At 35.9% G+C, this 18,953-nt stretch overlaps 6 protein-coding genes across 10 annotated transcripts; 2 read left to right on the forward strand and 4 right to left on the reverse strand.

Moving 5' to 3' along the window:
- Positions 1-1,443: 1,443 nt before the first annotated feature.
- AT3G03270 (Adenine nucleotide alpha hydrolases-like superfamily protein) lies at positions 1,444-3,809 on the reverse strand. 2 transcript variants are annotated; one of them, NM_180175.4, is made up of 4 exons: positions 3,341-3,809; positions 3,124-3,233; positions 2,878-2,996; positions 1,444-2,651 (listed from the first exon to the last, which is right to left on the reverse strand). In NM_180175.4, exons 1-4 carry the CDS (start codon positions 3,513-3,515, stop codon positions 2,576-2,578), a joined length of 480 nt encoding a protein of 159 aa, NP_850506.1. In that variant the 5' UTR covers positions 3,516-3,809; the 3' UTR covers positions 1,444-2,575. The 2 variants fall into 2 exon arrangements, with proteins under 2 accessions (NP_850506.1, NP_566198.1); NM_111197.3 differs by having other exon boundaries at positions 1,574-2,024; positions 3,341-3,555.
- A 287-nt stretch (positions 3,810-4,096) lies between these two features.
- Positions 4,097-4,877, reverse strand: AT3G03272 (prolamin-like protein (DUF1278)). The gene has a single exon (NM_001084631.2). The coding sequence runs from the start codon at positions 4,633-4,635 to the stop codon at positions 4,273-4,275; it is 363 nt and encodes a 120-aa protein (NP_001078100.1). The 5' UTR covers positions 4,636-4,877; the 3' UTR covers positions 4,097-4,272.
- Positions 4,878-5,859: 982 nt separating this feature from the next.
- Positions 5,860-6,827, forward strand: AT3G03280 (uncharacterized protein). Its single transcript, NM_111198.3, has one exon. The coding sequence runs from the start codon at positions 5,999-6,001 to the stop codon at positions 6,497-6,499; it is 501 nt and encodes a 166-aa protein (NP_186978.1). The 5' UTR covers positions 5,860-5,998; the 3' UTR covers positions 6,500-6,827.
- Positions 6,828-7,124: 297 nt separating this feature from the next.
- On the forward strand, positions 7,125-8,303 carry AT3G03290 (Adenine nucleotide alpha hydrolases-like superfamily protein). The gene is made up of 3 exons (NM_111199.2): positions 7,125-7,626; positions 7,712-7,797; positions 7,886-8,303. Exons 1-3 carry the CDS (start codon positions 7,185-7,187, stop codon positions 8,180-8,182), a joined length of 825 nt encoding a protein of 274 aa, NP_186979.1. The 5' UTR covers positions 7,125-7,184; the 3' UTR covers positions 8,183-8,303.
- A 16-nt stretch (positions 8,304-8,319) lies between these two features.
- Positions 8,320-16,654, reverse strand: DCL2 (dicer-like 2; the record flags this gene model as incomplete). Of its 4 annotated transcripts, NM_111200.5 has the most annotated exons (24): positions 8,366-8,792; positions 8,885-9,163; positions 9,249-9,659; positions 9,733-9,942; positions 10,035-10,216; positions 10,293-10,396; positions 10,478-10,905; positions 10,989-11,260; positions 11,333-11,559; positions 11,659-11,874; positions 11,983-12,143; positions 12,224-12,419; positions 12,600-12,696; positions 12,787-12,916; positions 12,998-13,126; positions 13,270-13,410; positions 13,825-13,886; positions 13,993-14,077; positions 14,221-14,355; positions 14,639-14,752; positions 14,920-15,097; positions 15,197-15,321; positions 16,009-16,060; positions 16,192-16,654. In NM_111200.5, 22 exons carry the CDS (start codon positions 15,271-15,273, stop codon positions 8,460-8,462), a joined length of 4,167 nt encoding a protein of 1,388 aa, NP_566199.4. The 4 variants fall into 4 exon arrangements, with proteins under 4 accessions (NP_001189798.1, NP_566199.4, NP_001327050.1 ...); NM_001202869.2 differs by lacking the exons at positions 16,009-16,060; positions 16,192-16,654 and adding an exon at positions 15,418-15,690 and having other exon boundaries at positions 8,320-8,792; NM_001084632.1 differs by lacking the exons at positions 15,197-15,321; positions 16,009-16,060; positions 16,192-16,654 and having other exon boundaries at positions 8,460-8,792; positions 14,639-14,965.
- AT3G03305 (Calcineurin-like metallo-phosphoesterase superfamily protein) lies at positions 15,808-18,836 on the reverse strand. Its single transcript, NM_111201.4, has 4 exons — positions 18,402-18,836; positions 17,865-18,106; positions 16,192-17,754; positions 15,808-16,060 (listed from the first exon to the last, which is right to left on the reverse strand). Exons 1-4 carry the CDS (start codon positions 18,709-18,711, stop codon positions 15,944-15,946), a joined length of 2,232 nt encoding a protein of 743 aa, NP_566200.1. The 5' UTR covers positions 18,712-18,836; the 3' UTR covers positions 15,808-15,943.
- Positions 18,837-18,953: the final 117 nt, after the last annotated feature.

Raw genomic sequence — 18,953 nt, forward strand, 5'->3', positions numbered from 1 at the left:
GAGATAAGATTTTCTTTCTAAATATTATTGGTCGATTTATTTTTAAGGCTGAAATAAAACAAGTCAAACAAACATTTTTTATTTAGTTTATAATTATTAAATGTATTTTTGAAAGGTGAATATAAATTTATATATAATATGAAAATACAATGTGTTAAATCAATAGTTTCAACAATGTCAAGTGTCAATTAGGCTTTTTGATATGTTTTCTAAATTGTTTTTTGTCATAAATGTTTTCTATTGTTTATATGTTAAATTTTGATATCTAGCTAAATGTCTATTGTACAAACAAAAAGGTTTGTAAACTTTATTACAAAAAGCTTGTGCTAATCAGATAAATTTTTAGTAAAAAATTAAACAAATTCATAATTAGTGTTTTAAATATTAATTAAATGGTTTTAGTCCTATATATTTTCTTATGCTAACTTATTTATAAAATAAGAGAATGGAAAGATATCACTGATTATATAGATAGAAATGACAATTTATTGAAAAGTACCTTTTTAAGAACAATGACAACTTATTCAACAGATTGCAAATACTCAAATTAGTAATGTGGAAAGAAAAATTGTAAAATCTATAGGAAACATTGATCTAAAGGTGTGTAGCATGAGGAAAGAAAAAAGATGGCATTTTTCTTACGTCTCTATATTGTATTAGTTTTTAGGTTTTAAAATAATAATAAAAAATTCTCTTTTTGACATCAATTTTGGTAAAATTCTATATAAATTGTTATTATTATTTTTGTCTTAAGGGTCCGAATGATGACTGCGTTTTGCGGTGTGGGAGAAGTGCGGTGCGGTTCAAATAGTAACGAAAATACATATATATAGAGAGAGATTTTGATACTGTTACCTGTTGCAGTGCGGTTTTGGGTGCGGTTTATATTACTATTCATAGTCTAAATCTCCAACATTTTAAAGTGACACTACTGTTAGTGATACAATCCTAAATGGCTAGACTACGATTACGGTGCATGATTCGAGAAACCGATTCAAATCAGGACCAGATTGTCAACAGCCGGATCAATCCAATATAGCTAGATAGGAAATTATAAATTATGGATTTTTTTCGCTCAAGAACATATATTATAATTCAGTTTAGTACAATAAATTAATGAGGCCATTATGATTTGGCAACCCATTCGAGTTTAAGAATACTCATAATCCAATCCATACGACATCGTGAATCATCTCATCAACACTAGTCTTATGCATAACCATATTACATACCTTAATTAAACATAATTTGTTTTGTTTTTACTAGAAACTTTTTCTTTTGAGCAAACTAAAATTTAAATTCAACATCTCTTTTTAATATTTGAAAGTCTCACTAATTAAGTACCACCGTCTACCGAAACAATATTTGGATTTTGGATCATTGAATTAATCTTAATCATCATACCTGACAGTACGTTGTTCATCCACCCAAATTTAAAATTCAACGGCTCGTTTTATATTTGAAGCAAGGTCACATATCACGTACCAGCAACTATATATACTCGAAGTATTGACCAAAACCATTCTTGGATCATTAGATTAATTTTAAGCATATCTGACAGTTGTTCATTGACCTTAAATTTAAATCCAACGGCTATTTCTATTTTTGAAAGTCACACATCATGCATCAACGGCTATATTTCCGAACTGTACTCACCAAAACTATCTTTAGATCATCTGATTAATCTTTAATCATATGATAGTTGTTCTTCTACCCAAAACCAAATTCTAACGTTCACTTTCTGTATTTAGCCCATAAATTTCTATCATGAAGGAACAAGTTTACAAATCAGCCATCGAGCGGAGAATGAAAAATTTAATTTTCAATCTAATGGGTGATCATCCAAAAGCAGATCAGAAAAGCTCCAACGACTGTCTCTTTCTTGATTTCTTCTGATCCAACAAATTGATTTAGAACTACCCATCTCGGCCATGTTTATAAGCCCACTTTGATCATGATCTAGGGATACAAGTCCAACTAGGCTATGATCAAACATAATGATCATGAATCCATTATGATTCGGCCTGCCATTCAAGTTAAAACAAACTCATAATCTGGCCCATATCGTGAATTATCCCATCCACCACTTGTCATATCTGAATGAATCAGCACACACGACATCCATATTCCATACATAGATTGGTCATGTGATCAACCACACATCAAGCTGACAAGATTCAATCCAAACATTTCTCTTTTCAACAACTATTTCTATATTCGACTTTATCCCCGAATTATGCTCATTAAGACCATCTTTTGATTAACGGATCGAATTAATCTGGATCAAACATGGGGATTGTTTTTTCACATCTTTTTTGTTTAGTCCACGAAGATTTTTCATGAATGAATTAGAAAAACTAATTATTTTTTTTTGTGATTTTTACGTAACGTTCACAAATCACAAACAAAAAGAGAGTAAATATCATTTAACTGAAATTTATTAATGAAACAGTACCAATCAGTTTCACACAAATTTGTAGAAGGCAACAAACGTATAAATGTCAAAACAATGCATGAGTGACACACGTAACTACTAATGTTATTAACTGGGTCCAATTAAAGAACAAGAGACACTTTAATTAGCCTTAACAACTGTGACAGGACATGTTGCATTTGTCACCACATGATTGCTCACACTACCCAGCAAGATCCTACAACAACAACAAAAAACCCCACAGATAACGTAATTATTAATTATCACTCCAATTCTCCTTTTGATTAACCACAGAATAACGAAATAAGTGATACTAAAATTAATTTGAGAAAAGCCAAATCAGTTTCAATTATTTGAAGCTATATTGCCTAAATTTACTGAAATTCGAAATTTTTTAACCAACGAAACTAGACTATATATAGTAAGTAAGCATAAGAATTTACCTTTTGAGAGAACCCAAACCTCGACTGCCAAGAACAATGGAATCGAGTTTTAGATTTTCGACAGCATCACAAAGTTTCTCCCTTGGATCTCCCCAATACACCTTTGCTACAACCTTCACCTATAATTTTGTTTAAAGTTTATATTACAATGAATTAAACATCATTATTTGAAAGAAAATCAAAATGATATTAAAGCAATAGTTGTTAACTTGTGTAAGATTACGAATTACGAAAGTGAACATTTACCTTTTTAGCCCTAGAGAGAGTATCAAGAACATCAAGAACCTCAGGATCGTAAGCAAGTCCATACTGTTTAGACAAATTAACCTCTCTAAATTCCTCCAAAGGAATTAGCGCTGCAATAATTAGTTTGTAACTTTTAAATGATCAAAATACAAATTTTGATCATAATATGGAGTTAACTCTACTAATATATATTAAAGAGATGTAGTAAGTTAAATACGTGAACCGGTTTCCTCGAAGAGGATTTTGCGGGTATGATCGGCGTTTTGTGGTTGGACGTGAATCAAGATGACGGTGTCGCCGTCTTCAAGGAGATTCTCCGCCGCCCACCGGAGAGCTAATTTGCTCGTCGGAGAATAGTCCATTCCCACTCCCACCGTACGTGCCTTTCCCATTTTTCTCTCTTGCCCTCTCGATGATCTCTAAGTAGAAATTGATTACGGTAGTCTAATTTATATGTATATAATAACCGGTTTGATGGTTTAGACTTTGGAGAATATTATTGGCGCACACAGAATTCGAGATATTTAATGATTGTCTTTTTCTTCTATGGGGAGATTCTTGAAACTACTAGGTCTCTCTCTCTCGCTTCTTTTCTTAAAATTCTTTGTTACTGAGAGTATTAATGACTAGTCATTTCTTTTGAATAGTTTTGTCTTTTTATTTCTTTTGTGTGCATAACATTTCAGTAACCTCATATAGTTTGAAAAGAATTATTTAATATACTTGATATTGAAAACATGATTTTAAAGTGATGTGAGCGAATACATTTTGGTTTTCTTTTAGTCGAAATCTTAAATTGTGTACTGATGAAAGCCATAGAAGATTCAAGATATGTATTTGCACACGTAGAGTATTAGTGAATTCTCTTTATCTCACTTGCTCTCCAAGAAAAGTAATATTCTTTGTCAACTTTCAGCAAAGGCGAATTTGATTCTTCAACTTTTCTTCCTTTATTGGCTTATTTTTTTTTATTCATTGATTGATGGAACACGTACCAACACCTTCGGTGAAATATTATTCCAATTCAAAATTTTGTTTAAACTTATTAAAATGAAGTTACTGTTGAGTGTTGATAAAACATAGAAAACAAGAAACAAATAAAAGACATTAAACAAAACAAGCACTAAAGTAAACCTAAAGAAAATTCAATCAACTATTGATGTAAGTGCAATACTGCTTGACAGAACTACTAAAGAAAGAATTGCTGAGTGGTTTAAAAATGGCTTGAGCACAGTCTTCGTCGATCTCAACAATGGCCTTGCAACATTCTGGTCCTATCGTAATTTGAGGACTAAAGAATGAACCGAAGATTTCCGCCACGCAGGCTTCTCCGTCTCCTAGGTCTGGAAAACACATCCTAGCTAACTCGCTATTATCACTGTTACCGATAATCCCACCGAAGATGGAAGAGAGCGAAAATGGAAGTGGAGGCGAGAATAAGGAGGATGCGGTTGCACTTGCTAAAGATGATGAGAGGACAAGAACGAGTACTAGAGAAAATGGTTTCATCATGATGAAGAAACAAATACTGATAATTAATTAACAAGTGTGAGTGATATATATATAGTGGCTTTGATGCTTGAATCTTGGTGAAGCCTCTAACGGGTTTCAGAGTTTTGTAAATATACAAGAAATAAAAAGGAAATAATAATTTTCGCTAGAAGAAGATCTTTTAGTTACACTAACAATATAAAAAGATCTTTCCGTTATGATTCTAGTGCTTAAATATCGTTTAAATTGGACTAGCTTACTCTGATTTTTCAAGCGAAGTTTAAATGGTTTATATACGACTTACGAGTTGTTTACAAAAAATTATAGTATCAAACTTATACGAATTTGTAACAGGAGGTGTTTTGGGTAAATTTGTCCTCATTTATGAAAAAGCTATGATGGCTTTAGAGTAGAAGAAGCACAAGTATCCCGTTTACATTCAAATTTGAATTTAGGAATCAAATTTGAAATACATTAGCTGAAAGAAAAGGTTAGGCCTTGAAGCAACAAGAACAGTCCGATCCCATAGACAACGGAACCGTCGCGTCATTGAACTCAATAAACCGAAAACACAGGTGTCTTAAGAAGTGACCGTGGATCCCACACGTGATTTAAATTTTGCGATAACAACTGGAAGAGTAAGCGAATACTATATAAATAATATTTGATTTTGGTTAAACTAATAATGTAGTACAATAATTTGTGCGTCCTTTCCCTTCACACTTTGGACCCCTAAATATTAGGGAACTTTATATTAGTTAATACAACAAAATTATTAATACTGTCACCGTCTCTTCACGATGTGTAAAATGGGTAAGCTACGTTGACTCAACACATTAAAAAAATAACTTTCTTCTAATTGAAAATAATTTTGAGCTTTTGACTTTTTGCATTCTTTTTATTATCCAAATTATTTTGGTTAGATGAAAATAATGTTAATTTTTTTTCCATAAATTTATCAAAATATTTGAAGTAATATTCGACACCATCAGAAAAACCAAGTATACTAACACTACAAATGTCAAATTTAGTTTTAACATTATGAAATCGACTTCATTATCATCTCTTAATCATTACCTTTTTATGCGGGTTAAACTGAAAATAAATAATGTCCATAGATTTCTGAAAACACGGCTTAATGATATTATATGCTAAGACGCGGATTCAACTATCTAATGTCAACCTCTATCTGCAACGCTGTCCATCTTCACTATATTTTATACTACTATTATTATTTTCTATTATAATGCATAAAATTTCCACTCGTTTTCTATATTAAGCTTCCGTTTGTCTTCTTCCATCTTCTCAAAATCCAAAATTAATTTTAACTTCACTCGTAAAATCTTTCGATTTCTTGATATAGCTAGTAAAAAACACAATAACAATGGGCAACTACGTTTCATGCGCTCTAAACAAAACGTCATCGTCACCGTTGGCAAAAGTGATTCTCCCTGACGGTGGAGTGCGTGACATCCACGTGCCGACGAAAGCAGCCGAGCTCATGATGGAGATGCCAAGCTATTTCCTCGTCGACACCAAGTCGGTGAAAGTAGGCCGTAAATTTATCCCACTCGCCGCCGACGACGATCTTGATCTTGGAGGCTGTCATGTGTACGTCGCATTTCCGATGACACGTGCCACTTCTGCAGCCAACGCTTCCGACATGGCTAGGCTCTACCTCACCGGAAAGAAACGCACGAAAAACTGCGGTCATAGGAGAGTGTCTCCGGAAAATGAAGATAATGATGACGTGAGGCTGATCGGACCGAAGCTGAATCTTGAAGACATAGAAGAGTTCTCGGCGGCAGAGTTTATTCATCGGATCTCTGTTTCGAAATCTAAGAAACCACAGTTGGAGACGATAGCTGAAGATCATGTGCCCTAATTCAACAAAATCCTATTTGTTTTTTAATTTATTTTCTCGTCACCAAAATGCCTCTCTTTTGTTGGTATTAATGTACGGAAGGAGACATTAGTCGAGAGTTATTAAGTATGTGATTCCTTATTTTTTTTCTCCGTACGTTGTGAAAATGTATAGATATATTTTTCTGTTAATCAATAATGTGTGTGGATCTATCGGTAAAATTTTTAGTGTTAAATTTCTTTCATATGAACATAAAGAAGTTTTTTTCTTCTTTTATAATTTGTGTTTCGAGAATAATTTGTCCACCTCTTTTTATTTTATTTTTCTTTACAGATTACAAACTAGCCGTTATAGAGAAAACTGGAAGTTTAGTTAAATAAAATCAAATATATAAATTTTAGGAGATTAATCTCACAGTCACACGTCTCTTCTAAAGTTCGATGATCATTGGAATTAAATGGAAGTGATATATTTAACGTGAGGTTGTAAGAACTGAGACGCAAATTAACGTGTGTTGCATTAATAAGATCTTGAAAAGCTGTCTTTGAAGTTTTTGGATTAGTATATTCTCATGGTATGCACGTCCTAGGAACTCTTTTGTGATTAGTTTTTCTTTAATTAGCTTGCACGTTTGTATTGTATATACGGACAATAACAATGATCAGGATCAAGCGTATGGTTGTTAGAATCAAGATTCATAGGAGACATGGCAAGATCGCTCAAGAAATCAGTCAAGTTGAGCCTAAGACATGTCCGGATCCGTTCTTCAACCATCGGGTTTAAACCAGACTCTAGTTCCATAGAAATAGATCAGAGAATTGAGTTTCTCGGAGAAGAGGAAACCGATGGCGACAGCACCAGTGAGTATGAAGAGTTTGAAGAAGAGAAAGAACGAGGAGGAGAAGGGGAAGGAGAGGAACAAGATGATGGCTGCAAGATCGTTGAGAGCGGTTACAAAAGTGAACACGAAGAGACCGAAGCCGCGGTGGAAGCAGTAGAGGCGGAGATTACAGAGGCAGGGAATAGGGTGATGGTGGTGGTTGATAAAGTGATTGCATCAACTGGAGCTCTTGAGTGGGCTTTGAAACATACACTACAATCACAAGACTATCTTTTTCTTTTATATTTCTCCAAACCCTTTAGAAAAGGTTATTGCTCTATCTTGAGTGTTCATTTGGCAATTTTGGTTTGACTTTTTGAGATATGAATTCTAAGGATTTCTATTCGCTATAGGAAAAAGGAAGAACCGGAAAAGTGAAGTAAAGACCGATGAACTTGTTCATACTCTTAAAAAACTCTGCCAAACAAAGCGACCAGGGGTGAGTCCAAATTCTAACAAAAAGGCATTTGCTGCGTCTACAATCGCTCAAATTTGACGGATTTTATTATGCCTATATATAATAACAGATAGAGGTTGAGATAAGAAGGCTACAAGGAAAAGAGAAAGAGAAAGGAGAGAAGATAGTGGAAGAAGCTAAAGAACAACAAGTGAGTCTATTAGTTGTTGGAAAAGAGAAGAAACCGCCAGTGTGGAGATTGTTGAAGAGATGGGGATGGAAGAAACGGCGAGGCCGAGCCGGAACTCTCAAGTATTGCCTAGAGAAGGCTTCATGTATGACCATTGCGGTTAAACCAAAGAACCGTAAACTTGGTGGTTACTTGATCACAACCAAGCGTCACAAGAACTTTTGGCTCTTAGCTTGATGGTTAAAAAGTAATTTTAGGTGGTTACTTTTTTTTTTTGTTTTTCATATTATTTGGAGAGATTGATTTTAGTATAGTTTGTTTAGTTTGATTAAGACATTCCGTGTAAAACAAATTCAAAGTATAATACAAACTTGGTTATTAAATAATTCACAATGGAGAGAAGAAAGAAACAAAAAATAAATAAATTTATCAAATATTAATCAAGAGTAATGTAAGTTATCTAAGACAATTATTATCATGAATGAATGCAATAAAGTTGACAAGAAAAAGAAATTTAGTAGTCCAGGCTGTTCTTAAGTAAGTTCAAGACTTCTTTGTAAGCCAATTTCTTGGCCATTTTCTTATCAGAGGCCTTTGCTGTGTGAGCAAAACTCATCTCCTTAGCTTTCACCTCAACCGTGAAAGAATCGAAATCTTTAGCTTTACTCAACTCGAACTGCCACTTCTGACATAATTCTGTCAACTCTCTCACAGGATGCAACTTGACAGTCTCTGGAGTTATCATACAACCCAAAAGTGGTTTAATACTTGCAAACACTACTTCCTTGTTGTAACCTGAGTCAACAAATATCGCGCCTGCTAGAGATTCTATCACATCTCCAAGAACCTGATAGCGAGACCAAAAAAGGTAAGCCGTTAAAGGATTTGTGTACACAGTCGAGTAGAGTTACTATATGTGGTTAGATTAAACTCTGTTACCTTTGGAAAAGATATATCGGATTCCCATCCGAAAGTGGATTGCAAAGAAGACTGTTCAAACTCACTGACAGTTCTAGAGATGTGCTTATGGAGATGATGAGAGGCGTACAGGATGTGTTTGTGCAGGTTTGCTTTCACCGCCACTAGGGCATAACATTCATTGTTAACAGAAGCTGATCGCATGTCGGTTAATAGTCCAGGGGACAGACAAGGATATTTGTCGTATAGATGCTTGGTTATGAGATAATCCAATACAGAGTCACCGAGGAACTCCAACCGCTGCAGTAGAGTCAAATTAGTTTAATATATGAAATGCTAAAAGAATAACATGTATATGATTAACTTCATGGAGAAGTGACCGGACCTGATAGCATCTTGGAATTTCAGGCATCATGTATGAACCATGAGTCAATGCTTCAACTAGAAGAGACTTATCCTCAAAACTGTAATTCAACAGCGACTCCATATAACCTACATTCACAAGCTTCTCTGCTTGTATTGGGGAATCTCTCTGGATCTTCGTAGTTGTAAAGTCGACCTTTATTCCAACCCAATTCATGAACATCAAAGCTGCAAGTTCACCTCCCTCGCTGAGATATGCTCCAATTAATGATTCTACAACATCGGCCACACTCTTGCGTTTCAGATTCCTCCTACTAGCAACGTATATGTTTCTAGACTCGGGTAGAGTATCGTTTACAAGTGAATAAGCTGCAGATGATTGACCTGGAACCATCCAACCTTTGGGTTCAAAACACTCATCGCGGATAAATCCCTGTAATCAAAGAAGATAATTTTACATTTTAAGTCTTACTCCATGAAATTAATTTAAGACTGAAGATGTTCACCTGAAGTTTCTGCTGACATCCAAATTGGCAGAGCATGACATTTGAAATCATTCCATCTTTCTTCGTGCTAAGAAGACCCTCATGGTGAGTATGACAGTGTTGGAATAGTTGCTGACAAACAGCATATTTCAGAAAAGAGTCACCAAGAGTTTCTAGTGATTCCAAGTGGAACTGATCTTCGCACTTCTTTGTCGTAATAGCTTCCAAAACCTGTAGCCACAAGTGAACCAGAAGAATTTGGTGAAAAACCAAATTGAAAAATCTATATAATATGTATATGAGCTTGAAGTTCTAAGTTCTACCTTAATGGTTGGAATATTGACTTTTGGGATGCTTTTCTTCAGGTTGTATGCTATAAGCAAAGATTCAATGCGTTGCATAACAGATGGGATAAAAGTATATGAATAGATCATATCAACTGATATTGGGGACAAAATGACATGACAAAGCTCAGGAGGTAGTTCAACAAATTCCCTGTCATGCTCTGCAAGATAAGGAATAAGGAATTCAACAAGAAATCATGATGCAATCAATCACAGATTGTGGTTAAGAGATTAAACCTTTCTCCTTCTTCTTCTTGGCCATGTGAAGATAACTATGCAACGTGAAAATGTGTCTTCCATTTAGAAGAGGTTCATCCACAAAATTTAATTGAATCCCATGCCTGCAACAAAATTATAGAATGCAACATCTGAAAGGAGAATAAAATAAGCAGAAGTATATCAACAGTGAGAATTATATGCACCTTTCCTCGTAGTACTCAATGTAAGTCTGATCGCCAGAATTTCTCTTGGTCAATAATGAATTTCCGTTTAGATTGTTGAGAACACCTTTTGTGCAGTAGACGTATCCATTATGTGGTGTGTAAACCAATGCATTTTGTACGACACAAGTACAAAACAAGCCGTCTTTTGTGTGTAGAATGCGAGAAGCACCGTTGGTAGAACAATTTTCGTGTTTTTCCAAAACCTCATGAGAAGTTAGATTCACGGATCTGATCACTTCCCAATCAATAAGAGATGTTTCATGTGAATGAGTGGATGGAACTAGTAGATAATCAAGTGCCACCCCATCTCTGAGATGCAATCCATTCAATGCCTCCATCAAATTTTCCACACTGTGATCTAAAAGAACTCGGAATAGAGTTATCTGAAATCTTCTACAGAAAAGGACCTGAACAAAAGAAAATACAGAGACTGATCGAATTTGGAATTCAAATGAGAAATGATTCATAGGAATTTAACTGAGATGAATACCTCTTCTTGTGTAAGGTGAAAAGCTCCCACATAACTCAATGTCACAGCTATTGTACCCCTATGATCTTCCAACCGGAAGCTTGTGTTCCCAATGTCATCTTCAAGCACAACTCTGGTGCCTAGTAAAACATCGTTTAAATGAAAATTTCTTGGAGAGTTTGGCTTCATTCTTATTAAGTAGAAGTGGTATGTTGTCTCCGGCTGTGCTGAAAACTGGGAGACTAGCTCTGGGGGGAAGTAACATGGCTGCTCTGTGTTATATTGGATTTTCTCTGCAAACTCGAACCTCATAGATAAGTGATTTATTTAGAGCCAAATTTACATATGAAAATGCAGAAGATTACCGAGTTTTTGTGAGACAGTTTCCGCCACAACCATGTCAGGCACAAGATGATCACTTAGAGCTCCAACTTTGTGCAGTTGAATGCAAGCTTTAAGACAGACAGCTTGTTTTAACACTTTATTATTTGCTTCAGCTTTAACTTCTTTTACTGGGCAACTCTTAGGAAGGTAAAGGGTGCAACTCCCCTGATCCTTGTTTACATCAAATCTAGGGGCTGGTTTGAAGTACCTTTTCCAGAAGACAAAAAGAAACAAAAATCAGAAAGAAGTAAAGAAACAAAAAATTGAATAAAGGAAAACTAACTGATGAAGCTGGTATTAGACTAACTCATCTGAAGGAAGCCTTGAGCAGTAATGATATATTAAGCTGACGCTTGAGCTAAGAGTTACAGTTGCTCCAGTACTTTCGACACGGAAGAGTGGTTCATCTGAATCATCTGGAAGAGGTGGACAGGGAACAAGAGAATGATCCAAAGACTCTTCGCGCATTCTTTTCCCACCAGAAAGATATTTCATTAATCGAGATTGTGTTAACAGATCTCCGCTGCCAGTGGCAATGAGTGAGAAAGAATTATATTTTTTTTAAGCATGGAGCTATTGTTTTCAAAACAAATCGTAAACTCTCTGAAGACCAGCCAAATATGTAACAGACCTTTCCACCATCATCAAATAATCTGAATTTTGCATTCTAGCACGCCCACGAGACTGTATGAAACTGCAAATGTTGGATGCAGGGTCAAATCTGATAACCAGGTTGCAACTTTGAACATCTAGACCCTCCTCTAGAATAGATGTTGCTACAATGATGTTAACCTACGAATACGAACAGGTTACTCAGAAATAAAGATAACAGTAAGCAAATAAAACAACAGTTCACAGTAATTTGACCATACCAAGCCTCTCCGGAAGTCTTCCACAATTTCATTTTGCTTCTTCCGAGTTTGATTTTGCAGACCAGAGTTATTTCCTGCAACGTACTTGGTTTTCCAGTTATTACAGTTTGGAAGAATCTCAGCCAAAAGGGATTCCAGAACGATGGCTGTTATCACCCTATCCACAAAAATGATGCACCGTATGTTCTCCAAGGAGCTGTATCAATAAAAATTCAGAGAAATAGAACTGGAAAACAACACAGATTTTAAATAACCATTGTACTCCAATATGTATTGATATAAGTAATGTCCAACATTCAAGGTTTATCATTTCAGATCGTCATATCTAACTCCAATATAATAAGCATAAACAAAAATGTGTGCATGCAATCCAAACCTATAACCAAGAAGAGTCTCAATGAGGCAGACAGTTTTTAAAGTTAGGAGACCTGCCTCCGCATTTCCATTTATGTTTGCAACACTCCAATTAAGACCTATTTACACATGAAAAGAACAAAAGAGGTGAGGAAATATAAGAAATGAATGAAACTTCAATCACTAAATGTTAGCAAACAAAAAACCACCTTGAGGTATCTCAGCCAAAAACTCCTGTGAAGCATCAGAGCAGAATTTTTTTACCAAGGCCACGCTAAACATATTTAGTTCGCCCCACAAGAAAGAGTCATTCTGACTGGCTGACAATGACTGAGCAGCCTGTTGTAGAAAAAACAAAAAAAAACAACACTTCTTACTTTCCTATGTAATCTATAACAGCAGTACCAAGAACAAAAATACCTTCTGGGCCAGCAAAATTCCGAGATCATCCAAACAATATGTTAGAGTTGAACTTATCCTCAACAGTCTCTTCTCTACAGAATCAACAGTAGAGGAGTTGAGATCCAAGGTTCCAAGGGATAAGCGATGCTGAAAAATAAGTCTACTATCAGTTAACATTTCATAATTAAAGAATGATCATAAATATGAGCTACATTCTTAAATTTCAAAAAACTTTCAAAACCCAAAAAAGACGCCACTCGCATATAAACATTTATTCTTAGTTCACGTACCTTTATCGTTAGTCTTTCTAGCTTCTCTACCAAGCTTGCTCGTTTGGGACTTGGTATTTTTATGTGCTGGTAATACTTGAAGCTTGGTGTAGAAAAGGGGACAAACCCAGCCAGCACAGACTCATTCTCACAGGTATAGACCTTTATTAATCAAACAAATTATTATTATGATGGAGTAAGCAAAATAAAACCAGCCTATAATATTTCTACCTTTTGAAAATATGGTTTAGTTCTAAGTACTGAGACAGGTCAAGCATCAACAGTCTTCGTACAGTTCAAAATAGCAACTAAGAAAATATTATGCTTCTGCATCAGATGTGGTCATACTACGAAGAAATAATGACCAATGATGTATGTTCACTATAGTATCGAAATATAAACGGAAAAATCATTTTGCAATCACTAGTTTCACTACATCAAACAAAAATATCAACCTTAAGTAAATGTTTCTGATTTTAACGGCACCTTTCACATATTAGAACAAAAAAAATTTCATTATATCATACAAAACAGGATGGACAATACAAAAAATTCAAGATAAAGAAAAGAAACAACCTTTGAATTCATTAGAGTTTCGAGTTCATGAATTTTTTTCCAGTAGCTATCCAGATTTTCACCTTAGTTGAGAGAAGAAAGACAAAGAAGAAAAACCAAACTTGAAATAGCAAATACAAAATATAATGTATAAATGCAATCAAGAAAGAATGTTAGATGCATATATACCCTTTGTTTTCACAAGTGAAGCAGTCATCCCAAATATCCGTGGAACATTGGAAGTTCCAGAATTTAACTCCTTATGATAGAACTCCTGCATGAAAAGGAGCTATGTTGTCAAAAGGTGGAAAACTACATTATAAACTAGTTCTTTTAAATAAAAAAAAATTTCCTATGTTTCAATGAGATTTCATTCAGGTCTGAGTTCGAAAGCTAGGAATATCTTTTCATGCTCACCCTCATGATACAAGCATAAGGGTGCTTTCCCCCTGCATGATGACACTCATCAACTATTAGAACCTTGATCATGCTCAAGCTCAGAAAACTATGCCTCAACGCGTCGAGCAAAATGGCAGGGGTCATCACCAGAACCTGCACTTATGAAACCAAAGGAGAACGGGCCTATAAGAATGTGCATCGAGAGTGGACAGGAAACAGTAATAGTGCCTTTCAGTGGAAATTAGCGTCAGATAGTAGGAAAAACAAGTTCAATATGGTGACAAATCATAAGAGACTGTGATGCAGCTAAGCAAGATTTTATGAAAATAAGACTTATGAATGGTGAGCTAAAAGAGTAATAATGAAACGCATCCTCATAACACTTTCACCAGAAAAATATATGTATGTCTAATTGGTCAAAATAAGAAAAGGAGACCTCATATTTATCAACTTCTTGTTTCCATGTTGAAGAATCCCAAAAGTCCACCCCCATGTCTCCCCAATACATACCAACTTTTAGATCAGTATGCATCTTCAGGGCTTCTGCTTGCTGCGTAAAACACACAAGGAAAAATGCAGAAATAATGGAGAAAGTAACACTAAAGTTTCTAAATTTGGAAAAGGAGCACGTGTAATAATGCAGAAATTGTAGAACAAAGGACAAGTCCGTATATTGGTGAATCCCTTTGTCCACAACTCCAATCCTAACACCAATACCTGAGTGACAAGAACCACTTGAGGAACCAAGAAGACACAGAAGCATGGTGAAGGCTTGCGGAAAAGGTAGGCATAGCTACGAAGAAGCATAATAGCAATAAGGGTCTTGCCAGAACCAGTCTCCAAGAAGACAATAGTGTTCTGCTTGATAGCTTTCTCAAGTGCCTCTACCTGATAACTGGTAACAGAGCATCAAAATATACAAGATGTAAGACTTACACAATCATGGGTTCTTCTAAACAGAGCTTAGAAGAGAGATATCAGAAGATAAGCAAACCTTCTGGCAAAATGTAGAGGAGAAGCAGAGACTTGATCAGTGGTCTCAGTTTCCATCGCATCAGCATCCATGGTCATCTAAAACATATACAGTAGATTTACGAAAAAAAAACCTAACTTTTTAATCTGCAAATATCAAAAATCGCCGTAAGTCGAGCAGAAAGAGGATTAACGCAAAAGCAAACCCCAGAGATAATAATAAGAAAAAACAAATTAGAGAACCTCGAAAGACAAAGCAGCGATCGAGGACAGTAGTTTCAGGTACAGACAGTAGCGGAGAGAAGAAGAAGAAAGGAATCACGAAGACGAACGATCAAAAGCTAAAGCTCTCAGTCAGTCATTTCGATTAAGAAGTAGTGAGCGGTTTTCGAAACAAAAATTTAAGAGAAAAAAACTGTTGAAGAAGATTATTTATGGGATTATTGACTGCTACCATAATTCTTTGGGGGATTGACTGTTTTGTTGTGACTGTGAGACTATGACAGAAGCTTTCGCTTACGTCATTATTCATTTTTGTTTTTTAATATTTTTAATGTTTTTTTTTTCCAAATTGAGCAAAACCACTTGTACTTTTTTGGTCTAGCTGTAAAAAAAAATAAAAGCAAAAGGATACAGAATAATTTGGTCTAACTTTCTTGATCTATATAGTATATCAACTCTATCAAACAACACATAAGAAAACCCCCTATAAATGTGTTTCTTCATAATCAAAATCATAAAAACACCAAAACTTCCATAGATTCAAATCTCATGGAACTTTATGGGTTTTGCAGATAACATATAGTAGCAACAATGGAACTACAAGGCTGTAACCTGGAAAATGAACCACATTCATCTCATAAGCTCTACCTAATGCCCAGCAATTCTGTCAATAAAAACAAAATATACTTCAGAAGTGAATGCAGAATGAAAACAGACAACGGATGAACATGATCGCAGGTTTTTGCCAATGCAAGATGGAAATAAACGAATCATTAGTTAATATACAAGTGGTACCTTGAAATGCTTCCAATATAGAGCTAATGAAGCCAGCAAGACCGATTTCCGAAACAGTCTTCTGTTCGAGAATAACAGTGAGCGGCGTTGTGATCTCTTCTTCCTTCCCCGGTCATGGTCATCCTCTTTCTTACCAGAGACAGTTCGAATGTGATCTTTGTAGATTTCTCTCTCAGCAACCAGACAACACACAACCAAGACACTGGGGATAACAACAAAGACCACATGTGGGATCACCACAACCATTACATCAGGTTGTCCAATGTATTCATGTTTCCTATCTGCGCCTGAGCTCGTCACCACCCATCCCATAATAGTCATGTATGCTCTGTCTCCAGAATCAGCAAACACTTCACCGGAGAACCAAGGAAAGAATATGAGATAGAACAAGTATGCCATGTAACCGAACCAAACCACAGGCATTCTGCAGAGGTCTTGGAGAATCCACAGTACAAGTGTGATAGGTCCTTTCTTGGCAATGAACTTCTTGAGAGTGTACTGCTTCTTGAAAACGATGATGATGCATTTGGGGATAAGAAAAACGAGAAACAAACTATATAGAGCAGGCCAAAGAATCGGGTAATATAATGCCGCCCACTGGCAGCCCATGACACGGAACTCATTCCATGTCCATGAAACTTTAGAGCTTAGACCATTGATGGAAAATGGTCGCATTTCTGATAAGGTTAATCTGCCTTTGATATCAGTGACTTCTATTTGCAGCCAAAATCTATCAGGTAAGGGATCTTCAAAGGCCCTATAATTCCATGGAAGTGAAAAGAATGTTGCCCCGGAAGAAGAAGAATCGCCTCCATGTTTTCTCATTGGAGCTTCCATGACCAGATTATCAAATCCAGGGCTTGAGTCATAAACTCTAGCTACAACTTCCACAACCAGAGAATGAGAAAAAACAATGGCTCTTATTGCGTCATACGATGATGAGATCATATGTTGGCACTCGTATTTGTGACGTGCAAAGGATGTTGACATAAAACGTGAATCTAATGGAAAGGTCGGTAATATGATAGTCTTCTGGGGTTTTGACTTGAAGTCAAGATCAACATATGAAACATGACCCCTATCAATGGCCATGATCCGCATTGCCCTGTTTTTTCTCCAGTCACCCATCTCCCATTCCCAGAACTCTGCAGCTGGTAAGGCTCCAAAAGAGCAGTTCGAAGTACTTTCAGCACCACTCTGCCTCATATTCAGCTGAAACAAGTCATTATCTGATAAACTGATACCACCAGAGTGATGATGTCTTTTAAGATTCTTGCCGAACCTTGAGTGTAGATGGCCACACAAATAAGCTGAGATAGAGTGCTTCAGAAAAACATCTTTAAGGCTCTTTTGAGAATGTGACAGCGCTGTGAATGACAATGGGAAATGCCCAAATGATATTTTTGCAACAGGTTTTGCTGATTGGTTATCCCATTGCGAGAGGTGTGAGTCGAGTGAGCTCAAAAGTTCATCAGTTGGATGCCCAAAGAGATTTGTTGGGCCGCGTAATCCAATATGCATTGTGGTGTCAATACCGACAAACAGATGTTTACGTTCGCTAGTCTGTATAACAAAACACAGAACCGTTAGCACACTGTAACATATAACTTTTCATCACAACCAAAATAATCAAGAGAACAAACTATAGACCAGGCTGGGAGAGCATAACCAACCTCAACAGTTATGGTGTTAACATTTCCTTTCCTTCCCATCTGTCCATTGATGCTATACTTTGAGAAGAAATCAACAGATGAACCAACAGACGGAACACCAAAGTTGTCATGGTTACCCCTAAGATCATAAAATATGCTCTTATTAAGCCCACTTCTCTTCACAACATCTTGCATCACACTCTCGTATTCTAACCACTCATCTTCATTTAACTTCATTGTTAACATGTCTTTGCTTTTCCCATCTGATTAACCACATTAAGAAAAAACAATCAACCAGCAAATCTTCAAACAAACAAAACCATCAACTACAGATGAGAGTTTATAAGTATCTGATATAGCAAATATATAACCACAGTGGTTCCCAAAGCTAAAGTTTCAATTTTTGAGCTCGAGCAATCAAAGCTTGAGACTTGCATATAAGAAGCTCACAAGTAAAACCTAAGAACCCAGAAGCAACATCACTGAAGCTCATCTAACGAACCAATGAAAGATTGAGAATTTCGAACCAAGTCCTTAATTCAGGAGAGAGATATAAACCTGTGAGATCACCGGTGATTAAGACGAGAGAAGGGTTGATAAGAGCCAGAGCAGGACCCACAATGTTTTTGAAATCAATGGCTCTTTCAGGATGATGGACACTGAAATGGAGATCGGATAGCTGAACAACCCAAATCAAGTCTTGCCCAGTTCTCGCTTCAATCACTCTTCTTCCAGATTTGTCTAACGAACCAGAGACCCTTGTACTCAAGGAGATTAACAGAAGAAGAAGAAGAATCGTAAACGAGATTCTTCTCGGAAGAGAAACTGTTTTGCTTCGGAGCTCATCGTCGTCGCCGATCGATTCCATCACCGAATCAGTAGTAGCATTTGCAGATGAAGGAACCTCTCAGAATTGTGTAATTTGCAAATCGTTTTGACGAAAGTCTACATTTTTATTATTTTTTAATTCATTAAATTATTTTCTTTCGTTACAACTACGAAAGAATGGTATACCTGTATGTAAAGTGTGTGAGAGTATCAAAGCCTACTATGATTTACAAACTCAAGAAACAGAAATCAAGAGAGTGATTTTGCATGTTTAAGCAAAGA

Source organism: Arabidopsis thaliana, chromosome 3, assembly GCF_000001735.4.
Source record: "Arabidopsis thaliana chromosome 3, partial sequence".
Lineage (NCBI taxonomy): Eukaryota > Viridiplantae > Streptophyta > Magnoliopsida > Brassicales > Brassicaceae > Arabidopsis > Arabidopsis thaliana.

Coding starts and splice junctions, on each gene's coding strand:
- AT3G03280 (NM_111198.3), top strand. CDS start 5,999: ATGGGCAACTACGTTTCATGCGCTCTAAACAAAACGTCATCGTCACCG.
- AT3G03290 (NM_111199.2), top strand. CDS start 7,185: ATGGCAAGATCGCTCAAGAAATCAGTCAAGTTGAGCCTAAGACATGTC. Junction 7,627..7,711: donor CTCCAAACCCTTTAGAAAAG/GTTATTGCTCTA, acceptor TATTCGCTATAG/GAAAAAGGAAGAACCGGAAA. Junction 7,798..7,885: donor GCCAAACAAAGCGACCAGGG/GTGAGTCCAAAT, acceptor ATATAATAACAG/ATAGAGGTTGAGATAAGAAG.
- AT3G03272 (NM_001084631.2), bottom strand. CDS start 4,635: ATGATGAAACCATTTTCTCTAGTACTCGTTCTTGTCCTCTCATCATCT.
- AT3G03305 (NM_111201.4), bottom strand. CDS start 18,711: ATGGAATCGATCGGCGACGACGATGAGCTCCGAAGCAAAACAGTTTCT. Junction 18,107..18,401: donor AATCACCGGTGATCTCACAG/GTTTATATCTCT, acceptor GTGGTTAATCAG/ATGGGAAAAGCAAAGACATG. Junction 17,755..17,864: donor TTAACACCATAACTGTTGAG/GTTGGTTATGCT, acceptor TTTGTTATACAG/ACTAGCGAACGTAAACATCT.
- AT3G03270 (NM_111197.3), bottom strand. CDS start 3,515: ATGGGAAAGGCACGTACGGTGGGAGTGGGAATGGACTATTCTCCGACG. Junction 2,997..3,123: donor CTCTCTCTAGGGCTAAAAAG/GTAAATGTTCAC, acceptor ACAAAATTATAG/GTGAAGGTTGTAGCAAAGGT. Junction 2,025..2,877: donor GGTTTGGGTTCTCTCAAAAG/GTAAATTCTTAT, acceptor CTTGAATGGCAG/GCCGAATCATAATGGATTCA.